Source organism: Diabrotica virgifera, chromosome 4, assembly GCF_917563875.1.
Source record: "Diabrotica virgifera virgifera chromosome 4, PGI_DIABVI_V3a".
NCBI lineage: Eukaryota > Metazoa > Arthropoda > Insecta > Coleoptera > Chrysomelidae > Diabrotica > Diabrotica virgifera.
In genome coordinates this window covers 252,271,628-252,284,279 of record NC_065446.1, presented here as the reverse complement: position 1 = coordinate 252,284,279, position 12,652 = coordinate 252,271,628, and the positions used below count along the sequence as shown (strand labels likewise).

Below are 12,652 nucleotides of genomic sequence, written 5' to 3'. Positions count from 1 at the left end.
GGCGTGTATTAATAAACATATTAATTCCAGGCAGTAGTTATTTATTAAAATATACAAATAGGCAAAAATACACCAGTAATATACATTATACTAGATTTTTATCCCTTCTGATTTTGATAAAATTTATAATATGTAATATATAGTTTCTCTTAGAAACTGCAAATATTTTGTGAGATTGGCAACAATGTGTGGAGAATTGTCCTTATAATTTACAGCTTTGCCGGCATTGTTACAGTTTCCTTCTTCAGCAGTTTGGCTCCTTCAATATACAACACATAGATGGCACAAAAGTAAGGTGAAATATTTTGACTTATATACTTTATTATAATTATTATTTAATATTAAATTTAATTATCATATAAAAATATGAGATGTTTACAACTAAAATTTGAAATAACTACCATGCCGGATAATGATGAAAAAATAATAAACTTGGGATTACAGTATCTGTACACTTTCAACAAAACTTTGAGATTTTGACGACAGGTGGCAACGGCAGTATTATTAAAATTCCTTTACTATTTAGCTATTTATCTAAAATACCAATAAACTGTTTAAAATATATTTATTACGTTGAAATGATATAATAGTTCTTATTAAATACTCATATTGTAAATAAAATACTTCCAGTTTTAAATATTTTTGTTGGCGTGTACAAAGTATAGGAGTACTGACGCTGTTCATGGATCAACAATTCGACTATCCTTACGCGTTTCTGCTATCCTGATCCTAGAGCCTGTAGATAGAAGCACACTGGTATTTACTGGCGCTTCCACTTTCAGCATACGGTTCAACCACGTTTCAACGCTGCTTTCAAAATTCAAGTGACTTACCAGATCTAACTAGAGTTGGACCATCTTTGCGCATTTCTGTTATCCTGGTACTAAATCTTGTACATAGAAGGTAAAGTGATGATGATGATCATCGGATATGTTCAAAATCTTTTTATTTTTTTTATTTAATGTACTATATTCTGAAAAATATTTATATAAGTAGGCAATTGGACAATGTAAAAAAGTACCAATTAATCCTATTCTATAGGTATTAAATTAATTTAGAACAAAAATTTTTTGGTATAAAAATGGTATCTATAGGACCTAGGTATAGGTATTTTGTTGTTGAAAATCTACGTTTTTTAGAGTTTATACGATTCCTCGAGAGAAAAGCAATTGCGGACAGGCAACAGTTTATCAAAAAATGTCGAATTAATATTATTTATCAAGAATCTACAATTTTTAGTGTTTTAAGGTTTGCCAAAAATACATCAGAATATCAAATAATATTTAAAAAATTTATGGTCTGTAGTCCACGGTAAAATGTTTTGTGCAAAATCTATGTTTTTTAGAGTTTACACAATTCCTTGAAAGAAAATCAATTGCGTAGAGGCTACAGTTCATCAAAAAACGCCGGATTAATCCTATCTTAGGTCATATCAATATAATCCCTGCAGGTATTGAGATACAAAGAATTGAAAAACTTTTTTTTAATAAGTACATATTTCACTTTGTTCCTTTAACATTTTTTAATATTGTAGAAATTGAAGTTTATTATAGAGTTATGGGGGGCGGGGGGTAGGGGCGTTATATACTCATTTTTAATTTTATTCTTTTTTGTCACTCCACTCATCCATCTAAGCATTCTCATTTCCGCCACATGCATTCGTTGTTCCTCTTTCTTTTTTACTGCCCAACATTCAGTTCCGTACATCATAGCCGGTCTTATGGCTGTTTTATAGAATTTTCCCTTTAGCTTCATGGGAATTTTTCTGTCACACAACACACCACTCCACTCGCTTTCTTCCACTTCATCCATCCAGCCCTAATTCTACTGCATTCATTTCCATCTATTTATCCATTATTCTGTATATACCGATCCTATAGGTACTTAAAACTATTACTTTTCACAATCATTTCACCATCCAAAGATCTTTAGCTCCATCTTTAAATGACCGTTCTAAATACTCTGTTTTTGTCCTACTGAGTTAATCCTTTTTCCTCCAGAGCTTGTCTTCACTGTTCCAGTTTTGTTCTAAGTCTCTTTCACTATTTCCTACTAATATACTGCATCATCAGCATACATTAAGCACCATAGAATGTTACCCTGTAGTTTCGCTGTTATTTGGTCCAAAACTAATGAGAATAAATAAGGACTAAGTACCGAGCCTTGGTGCAATCCTACTTTCACATGAAATTTATCAGTCTCTCCCACACCTGTCCTAACACTAGTAGTTACTACCTCATTTACATATCTCTCACAATCTTTACATATTCACCAGAGACAGGGACTCCTTTCTTCAGTGACGGATCTACAGGGAGGGAAAAAGAGGAAATTTCCCCCTAACAATAGGTCCAAAATTAAAGAAAAAAATTGTTGAAACGTAAAAATATATTAGCTGACATGAAACTTAAACCACAGACAGAACCAATAAACACGCTAGTTAGGAAAATTAAGAGAACTTAATGCATATAAGTTATTATTTATGTCTTTTATGTAGTTTGGGATTATCTTTTTGATTTCTTTCGGTTGGAGTTTCATTGGAAGTTCCCTTCCAAGGCAAATGTCTGGATCCGCCACTGCCTTTCTTATTGAGTATCCACCACATAATCTCACGAGGAACTCTATCATATGCTTTCTCAAGATAAATGAATAACATATAAGCGTTTGTTTCTTTATTCCTTTATTTTTCGATTCTTTCTTATATTTATTTTTCTTCACAGATATGTGAGTTGGGATTCAATGAGTTGGGTACGACCTCTGATATTGCCATCTGTTGTCAGGTGGTCGAAGTTTTAAAGCGACCTACAATCACCTGTGTTGTAGCTTTTTAGCGATAGGTGTCGCTAAATAAGACAATAAATTTTTCGTTAAAATACACTTAGTTGTTTGTTATAAACCTTATTCAACATCAGTGAATACTTGGAGTTCCTTCTCAGTAAGCCAATTGGGATTTATAACTGGAATCATGGAATAACTGGATTCCATGATAAATAAAATTACTAATAAAAAATTTTTTGAAATGTGATTTTTTACAGGAGAAAAAGTATTGTTTATAAAGAAAAATATATTTTGTGCCATAATGAATAAAAAACAATGGAAATATGTACTCATATTACGACTTATATCAATATAATCGTGGCCTATATTGTCCACCAACGGAAACAACAAATAATAAACTGTAAATTACGATCTTCCCAGAACGCCGATTATAACGAAACTAAAACCAAATTGTAAAGCACATTCCAGTGATAGGTTAGAGAGATAAACAAGGTCAAAAATTAAATTTTTAAATATATTTGCAGTAGAATTCTTATATCTGGCGTACAAAATACGCCAGCGCGTGTAGTTAAAGGTTAAAGTCAAAAAGAATTTCTTTTTTTGCGGTACCAAAATTTCTACTAATCATGCAACCCATTATAGACCTGGATTCGGCGTACCAAAAAAAGTTGATTAATAGCAAGCTGAGAATTTGAAGGACAAACTTTGATGTACGGGAACGCTGGAACAGCGTACTTTTAATTGTGGAACAGGTTAAAAATTTGGAACGTTAGACTACGAAAACGTTCCATGTATTTTGTCGGACAGAACTTCCAATTGATTTGTTACCATTTCATTAAATTTTCATGCAAAAATCAGACTGGTGTTTATGACCAACTGGGCATTTTAATGAGTGGAACACGAAGAACATGTCAAATGACAGGAATCATCTTGGTTAGTAATAGCAGTCTGATTTTTGCATGAGAGTTTATATGAAAGGGTAACAAATCAATTGGATGTTCTGTCCGACAAAATACATGGGACGTTCTCGTAATATGACGTTCCAAATTTTTAAACTGTTCCACAATTAAAACTGCCCCTGTTCCAGTGTTCCCGTACATCAAAATTTGTCCGACTAGACACTGTTAAGCTATTAACAAATTTTCAGCTTGCTATTAATCAACTTTTTTTTGGTACGCGGGATCCAGGTCTATTATGCTTATCTAATGTCTAATGTTTCAATTATATGTTCATGGAATAAATAAACACTTTATTGCGTTTGTATCTACATTAGTCAGTGTAATGATCATTAGCATTGCTTGTAGAAACTGTTACCAAAATTCTGGAATAATACAGTTAACAGAGAAAAATTTGATCCACATAATAATTCTATGTAAAATAAAACAAAAATATCATATTCTTTACACAATTTATTCATTATTATTGATAAATACTACATAATCTACTTATTCTTATAATATTGAGCATCCATAAATATACAAGAAGTAGGTCTAAGCGTTCAAGTAGCAGAAAAGGGGGGTTTTCCAATATTCACCTAACTACACAAAAAAAAAACACGAAACAAAACAATATTTCTGCTAGTCAAACAACTGAGACCGATTGGGGATACGCAACACAAATAACGGTGCCACTATAGTATCCGGTCTACCGTCGCGTTTCTGCTATAGCTTGCGGTCTACCTGTGCGGTACAACACCATAATCTTTTTTCAGAATGGTTTGCACACAATAATGAAAGGCAGCAAACCATTTGTAGACAAAATGTTTCAACAATATACAATAAACTTATTTCTTTACTATTATACAGGGTGTTTCATTAATAATTGTCCATATAGTAACTGGAGAAACCTTAGCATAAAATACGAAGATTTAACCTAAAACACTTATATAAAATGTGGTCCCTTACGGAGTTACAGGGTGTTTTATCCAAAAATTTAAAAACTATTTTTGCTCAGAATTTTAAAATTATTCAACGTATCCTTTTCATACTTTGCAGAAAGTGCGACTACTATACACCCTACTAAATTATGCTAAACAAACGTTTCTAGCTGCTACCAGAGGCGTACGACAGGGGATAGTAAATGGTTGACCCTTCTCAAATTCTACGTCACTGGAGTAATTACTATCTTAGTGTGGTTTTTAGATTCTCCAATACTTTCTACGTAAATAATATACTCTTTATTGGTAACGATAAAGTCATTAGTTTTCGAGATATGTGAAGTTAAATATGAAACGGCACAGTTATTTTGATTAATTTATGATATGATTCATAACATTAAAATTTAAAAGTTATTTGTACCCAGTATTTTAAAAGTATTTGGCGTATCCTTATCATACTTGGCAGAAAGTGTAGGTGCGGTACACCTTACTAAATTAAGATAAATAAACGTTTCTAGCTACCACCAGAGGCGTACGACAGGGGATAGTTGCTGGCTGACCCTTCCCAAATTCTACGCCACTGACGAAATTACTATTTTAGTGTAATTTTTTGATTTTCCAGTACTTTTTATGTAAATAATATACTCTTGATTCGGAACGATAAAATGATTAGTTTTCGAGATATTTGAAATTAAAAATGAAACGACACAATACATTAATCAAAATATCTGAGTCGTTTTATTTTTAACTTCAAAGATCTCGAAAACTAATGACTTTATCGTTACGAATGAACAGTATATTATTTTCATAGAAAGTATTAGAGAATCCAATAATTGAACTAAAATGGCAATTCCGCCAGTGGCGTAGAATTTGGAAAGGGTCAATCATTCACTTTCCCCCGTCGTACGCCTCTGGTAATAGCCAGAAACGTTTGTTTAACATAATTTAGTATTTTGTACAGTAACTATACTTCCTGCCAAGTATGAAAAGGATACGTCGAATAGTTTTAAAATGCTGAGCAAAAATAATTTTTAAATTTTTAGATAAAACACCCTGTAACTCAGTAAGGAACCACATTTTATTTAAGAGTTTTAGGTTAAATCTTCGTCTTTTGTGCTAAGGTTTCTCTAGTTACTATATGGACAATTATTAATGAAACACCCTGTATAAATAACCTCATAATCTCCTTGGTAAGGGCCCCTGCATGACTGTTTTAAGGTAGAATCATTGACTGCCTTTCTCTCTTAAATTAAGATGCACGATTTTTTTCTTTATTAATAACTAGGCTGTATCGTTTTGTAAATAATTAGGTTACAATATAATTTTTTTGTAAATTATTAGTACCCTTTCATTTTATATTTCTTTTTCCTCTATACTTGTGAATCAATATTTTTTCTACAAGAGGGTTCTTGCATTTCATTATTTCGCGAAGATCCTTCAGGAATTTTCAGATTGCGATTGGTACACCGCACACTATAATAGAGATATATGCACAGGTAGACCGCATACTATGGTAGCACCCAAATAACACTATATAAATATTAAAAGAGCCGGCCGTGTTACAAGAAATGGCTTTTTCAAAAATAAAATAAAAACGACACTCCAAAAACTTGTATAAATACAAAAGTGTAAAAATTTCGTCAGTCATGTTCACTACATGAGGTCAGATTTCAGGAAAAGCCCAGTGTTTCATTGTAGTTATTTTATTATATGAGAAAGTAATGGCAACAGAACATTACCTTGTAGAACTCTTTGTTAAAATTTTATTTCTCACTAAGATTCCTTTTTTTATTTTTATTACAAAATTGACTTAATTTTTGGTGGAATATCAAATTTTGGAATTTTTGGTGGAAAACCAATATAACATTAGTAAAGTACGGAAACATAAAGAGATCTCTGACATCACGAATGAAATAGTAACAAAGTGCTGGGTATGTGTATGGACCATCGATGGACCATTAGATGGACCATCGATTTAAAATTTTATATTTTCGACGTTGCCAAATATACAGGTTTTGCCAAATATATGCGTATTTTTTAAATAGGACCACTCGTATGCATTAACATGCAGACATTAGTAAAAATACTTTTATTACAACCGTTAATATTAACATAGAGAGAAAATTAAATAGGTCACTTCGTATTTGTTAAAAAAGGCCTTTCTTTCGTTAAATCAAGTAGGTTTTATTGTCAATAGGCAGTCGTGAGTTTCTCGACAATACATTTCCAAATCGTCGGATTGAAAGAAGAGAAGCTATCGAGTGGACAGCAAGATCACCGGATTTGACACCTCCAGATTATTTTTTATGGGGTTATTTAAAAAGCAAAGTGTATGTAAATAGGGCACCCACTATCCAAGAACTGAAAGACATAATTACAGGAGAGATAGCACTAATTTCTCCAGAAACGATTAGAAATGTCAAATGAATTTTCATTCAGAATGGATTTCTGTTTCCAAAGACCAAATTGTCATATTGAACACCACCTTTAATTTTTCTTTTTAGATACTTTCTCTATAGTAATATTAATTACAAAATAAAAATATGTTTCTTAATTTCTGCATATCAATGGTCCATATTGGCCACTAACAGATTTATGTTGCATCGACAATAAATACTGTAATAAAATATTGTAATATGTAATATGCCGTCCCATTTAAAGATATGCATATTATCCATATATCTCAGAAATTGTACAGAAACATTTGGCAACGTCGAAAATATAAAATTTTAAATCGCTGGTATTATACATCTAATACATTGTACAGTCGGAAAAATGAAAGAATACCCATGAACGGTCACATCAATCACTTATTTTGTAGTTGCTATCTTTTTCTATAACAAACGTTTGTTATTTATAGAAAAAGACAGCAAATACAAAATAAGTGATTGATGTGATCGTTCATCGGTATTCTTCCATTTTTCCGACTGTACATAACCAACATTTTGTTACTGTATCATAAGAGGTGTCACAGATATCTTTATGTTTCCATTTCCAGTTTCCATTTACTGTGTTTTCCATACACTGTATATTGAATGTATTTTTAAACGAATAAATATAAATAACATACAGTATCAATAGTCATTCACTTTTCCAAGAGGTTTTCTGGAAACTGACCTACAAATATTCTACATAATCGAGTATACATCTGTGATGTAAAGTAAAAACAGTCTATTTGTAAAATAGTGACCAAGCAGTCCAAAAAAGAAGATATATCTGTATGTTAATAACTTGTTCAGGTAACAGGTATGTCTATATATGTTTAATCGGATTAAATCCAGATACAGAAGTCATTTCTACTTTGGATTGAACTTACAATTAAAAGAGAGGTTATATGAGGTTAGAATCTCTAAAAATTAAGCTTAGAAACAGTTTATTTGTTTGTATTTTGTACTTATATTAAGAAGAAAGGTTATATTTTAGAAATACCAAAAAGTTAAGCCTAGGGGCAGTTTCTTTATTTCTAGAAAATTTATTTTGTGTTTATATTAAAAATAAAGGTTATGTGAGATTAGAAACTCGAAAAAAAAAAAAAAGAAAATAGAGGCAACTCCTAGAGAAAAATGTTTAAGTTCAAAATATTACAGAATAAATAATGTATGCAATTTTTGGTCTGCTTTGAGCATTATGTCAATCCAAGATAATATTTACAAAAACTAAGGTTATGGTTAAATGTATAAATTGAGCTATTGTGTGGTTCTGAAGTAATAAATAAGGACTTTGGTCACAGTTTTCTCGCAAATACCTGTTTTTACTCTATTGCACCATTACGCAAAGACATTTTCTTCTTTTTATAAAAAAAGGCACGCTACCTAATTAACGTCTGTATTTTTGGCACCCGAGAATGCTTGTTTTATATTATTCTTTTGTAAAAAAAGTTCTTCTTCGACACTAGTTCGTCAATCAATTTGTATATAAATGTCTGTATCACTTTGCACAGTTCTCTGGCATTGTCACTAGTTACAAGATAGCAGCTCATCTTCTCCTCTTCGACACTGCTTGGATCATTTGCCTTAACATTGGTTCTGGACTACATTGTTTTGGATCACATTGCATTTGGCCATCTCCACCACATCTAAAACAAAACAAAAACAGTTTAAATCTCAAATCTACTGCAAAGTAGAATAAATAGTATAACCTCGATTAATAATTTAATACCAAATCATCAATTTGGCTTTAGGGAAAAACACACCACAACTCGGCAATGCCATAGAACATTTGCACTGCAGCATTTCTAGATATTCAGCAACCCTTTGATAAGGTTTGGTACCAAGGGCTGTTATACAAACTAAAAACAAACATGCCGAGTCAGATGTACTTACTTCTAAAATCAGAACAGACATTTCGATATCAAAATGGAAAAAGATAACAGAAGCTACCAACTCATAAAGTCAGGAATACCCAAGGCAGTGTTATGGGACCATTTTTGTACTTATTATACACTGCTGATATACCAACTACTAACGAAACAACTATCGCCACGTTTGCCGATGATACAGCAATAATTTCGCTTGATCATGATCTAGTAGTGGCCTCTACCAAGCTACAAACACATATAGATCGATTACAAAACTGGCTCTAAAAATGGAAAATCAAAGTAAACCACGAAAAATCGGCTCACATAACATTTACGAACAGACATGTAAATTGTCCATATGTTACAATAAACCACCAAGTTATCCCAATGAAGACCGAAGTCAAATATTTAGGTATTCATCTTGATCAGGATCAGAAACTAACATGGAAAGCCCAAATTAAAGCTAAAAAACAACAACTCCAATTAAAAACCAGACAAATGAATTGGCTTCTTGGTAGAAGATCACAAATATCCATAAAAAACAAACTGGCAATATATAAAATAATACTAAAACCTATATGGACCTACGGGATTGAACTCTGGGGATGTACGAAACCATCAAATACCAAAATTCTGCAGACATACCAATCAAAAACTTTAAGAATCATTGCAAATGCACCTTGGTATATTTCAAACCAAAGATTACATGAGGACTTAAAAACTCCATTCATAAAGGACGTAATAGGAATGCATGCGACCAAACATAGAAAAAGAAGTACCAATCACAACAACGAGCTGATTTCCACGCTTACCAATCGTCCATTACCAGTTCGGAAACTCAAGAGACAGTGGCCAGAAGACTTGTGTGAGTGACACTTGTGTAAGTGAATATAGTGGTGAATAAGGTGAACCGGCACTGGCCGGCAACACCTACAAAACATTACATAATTTATCAGTTTTACTTAATACTCGGAAGACTCAGAACTCGTTGTCACTAACACATTTTTCCAATTACCACCTCGAAAGCTGTACACATGGAAATCCCCTCAAGACAAACCCAGGAGAATTATTAGAAATCAAATAGATTACATTTTAAGGCGCATTTAAATCAAAGCGAACACGAACGAACGAACGAAGGAACGAATTCGTAGGTGTTCGCTTGGTCATTCGTACGCTACAAAGTAGGGCCATTTACATTGAAGCGAACGTTCGCATTCGTTGATGATCGGGAGTGCATATCGCCCGCAGATGTTTTTAAGATCGGCCAGTGCCAGTCACACATTGTGTTTAAGTTTATTTTCGTGTTTCTTGCTGGGTAAATTTTAATACAATAATAGCTTACAAAAATAGCAGGTAGCAGGTATTATACGCTGTTTGAGGGAGCTTAGAAAATAACATAATAAAGAACCAGCTTTCTTAAAATTCTTCCTAGAAAAAGTTACTTGCTCTTGATATTATGACTATATTATGTTCAAATAATAAATTGTAAAATTGGTGTAACAAAATAAATTTGCTTTTAATTAATTTTAGCAATTGATTTGATTTGGTTACCTCATTAGTGTTTCTGGGTTGAAATTTATCCAATAAAAACATTAGGCTTTTAAAAGCAAACCACTTCGCTTAGTTCAGAGACATCACAACCCATTCCTATGTAAATGAAGAATTTGACAAACAGCCTGTGGAGTCAACGGAGACAGTAGCAGCAATGGTCACCAAAATAACAAACGAGGAAGTTTCTCAAGCGCTTCAAAAAATAAAGAAAGGAAAAGCGGTAGGACCAGATGATATTCCTGGGGAAGTATGGAGAGCATTGGGAGAGACAGGAATAAGGTAGCTAGCAGGTTTATTTAATAGAATTATGGCAGTTGGACAAAGGCCAGACGAATGGAGAAGCAGTATACTAGTACTTGTCTACAAAAACAAGGGAGATATACAACAATCTACAAACTACAGGGCTATAAAACTACTTAGCCACACAATGAAAATATGAGAAAGAGTAATTAATAGACGGATACGTTAAGAGACCGAAATATCCAAGAATCAATTTGGCTTTATGCAGGGCAAGTTAACAACAGATGCAATTTTCATTATAAGGCAGTTAATGGAAAAATACAGGAGTAAAGAAACAAACGCTCATATGGTACTCATTGATCTTGAGAAAGCATATTATGATAGAGTTCCTCGAGAGATTCTGTGGTGGGCACTCAGTAAGAAAGGAGTCCCTGGTGAATATGTAAAGATTGTGAGGGATATGTATGAGGGAGTAACGACTAGTGTTAGGACAGGTGTGGGAGAGACTGATAAATTTCATTTGAAAGTAGGATTGCACCAAGGCTCGGTGTTTAGTCGTTTTTGTTCTCATTAGTTTTGGACCAGATAACAGCGAAACTACAAGGTAACATTCCATGGTGCTTAATGTATGCTGATGATGTGTTAGTAGGAAATAGTGAAAGGGACTTAGAACAAAAACTGGAACATTGGAGACAAGCTCTCGAGGAAAAAGGTTTAAAACTTAGTAGGACAAAGACAGAGTATTTGGAATGCTCATTTAAAGATGGAGTTACTACAAATAAAATGGTATCTTTGGATGATGAACTGATTGTAAAAAGCAATAGTTTTAAGTATCTGGGATCGGTATTGCAGAGTAATGTAGAAATAGATGGAGATGCATGCAGTAGAATTAGGGCTGGACGGATGAAGTGGAAGGAAGCGAGTGGTGTGCTGTGTGACAGGAAAATTCCAATGAAATTGAAGGGAAAATTCTATAAAACAGCCATAAGGCCGGCTATGATGTACAGAACTGAATGTTATGCGGTGAAAGAGAAAGAGGAACAACGAATGCATGTGGCGGAAATGAGAATGCTTAGATGGATGAGTGGAGTGACAAAAAAGGATAAAATTAAAAATGAGTATATTAGGGGAAGACTAGGTGTGGCACCAATTGATGCCAAAATGAGAGGGCATAGGTTGAGATGGTTTGGTCATGTTCAACGTCGAGACATTAATCACCCAATACGAAGAATTGCTGAAGTGTAGATTCCTGGAAGGAGTAGGAGAGGAAGACCAAAGAAGACGTGGGGGAGACGATAAGACAGGACATGTTGGTAAAGGGTATTAACATTGATATGACCCAAGATAGAATTGTGTGAAGAAATGCAATTAGGGAAGCCGACCCCGCATAAGGATAAGTCAAAGAGAATGATCATGATCTACCATATCTTACCAATTTCTCAAACCAACTTACTAAACCATCTGGTAAGCGTGGTGTTTCGATGCCAACGAACCACCTGATATTACTACTTGAGACGGACTGACATGCCCTGAGGTAATACAAGCCATACAATAATCAAAAAATGGCAAAGCGACAGGTTCTGATGAGATTCCAAGTGAAATATACAATCTTAAATTCAAAAGGCATTTGGTCGTGTTAAGCACTCTGTAATACAGATCAATCATGTTATGATTTGAAGTTTTAAGATGCATTGGCTTGGATGGCAGAGACGTTCGCATAATTGCACATTTGTATTGGACCAAACAACATCAGCTTTAGTAGACGGTTTTGAATCACAGGCTTTTATTAAAACAGGAGTGCGGCAGGGATGCCTCTTGCCGCCCCTGCTTTTCAAGGTTTATTCCGAAAGAAATTTCCAGCTATGTACTTTCTGAAAAACAAGAAGGAATAATTGTGAACCGTGAAGTCATCA

General features: G+C 33.5%; 1 protein-coding gene across 6 annotated transcripts in view; it reads right to left on the bottom strand.

The window, feature by feature from the left end:
• Window positions 1-7,664: 7,664 nt before the first annotated feature.
• The window catches only part of LOC114326186 (mucin-17), a 296,076-nt gene continuing 291,088 nt past the window's right edge, over window positions 7,665-12,652 (bottom strand). For all 6 annotated transcript variants that reach the window (XM_050649964.1, XM_050649963.1, XM_050649962.1 and 3 more), the window contains one exon: window positions 7,665-8,726. In XM_050649964.1, coding sequence (XP_050505921.1) covers window positions 8,627-8,726 — 100 coding nt within the window. In that variant the 3' untranslated portion in view covers window positions 7,665-8,626. The remainder of the gene's footprint in view (window positions 8,727-12,652) is intronic.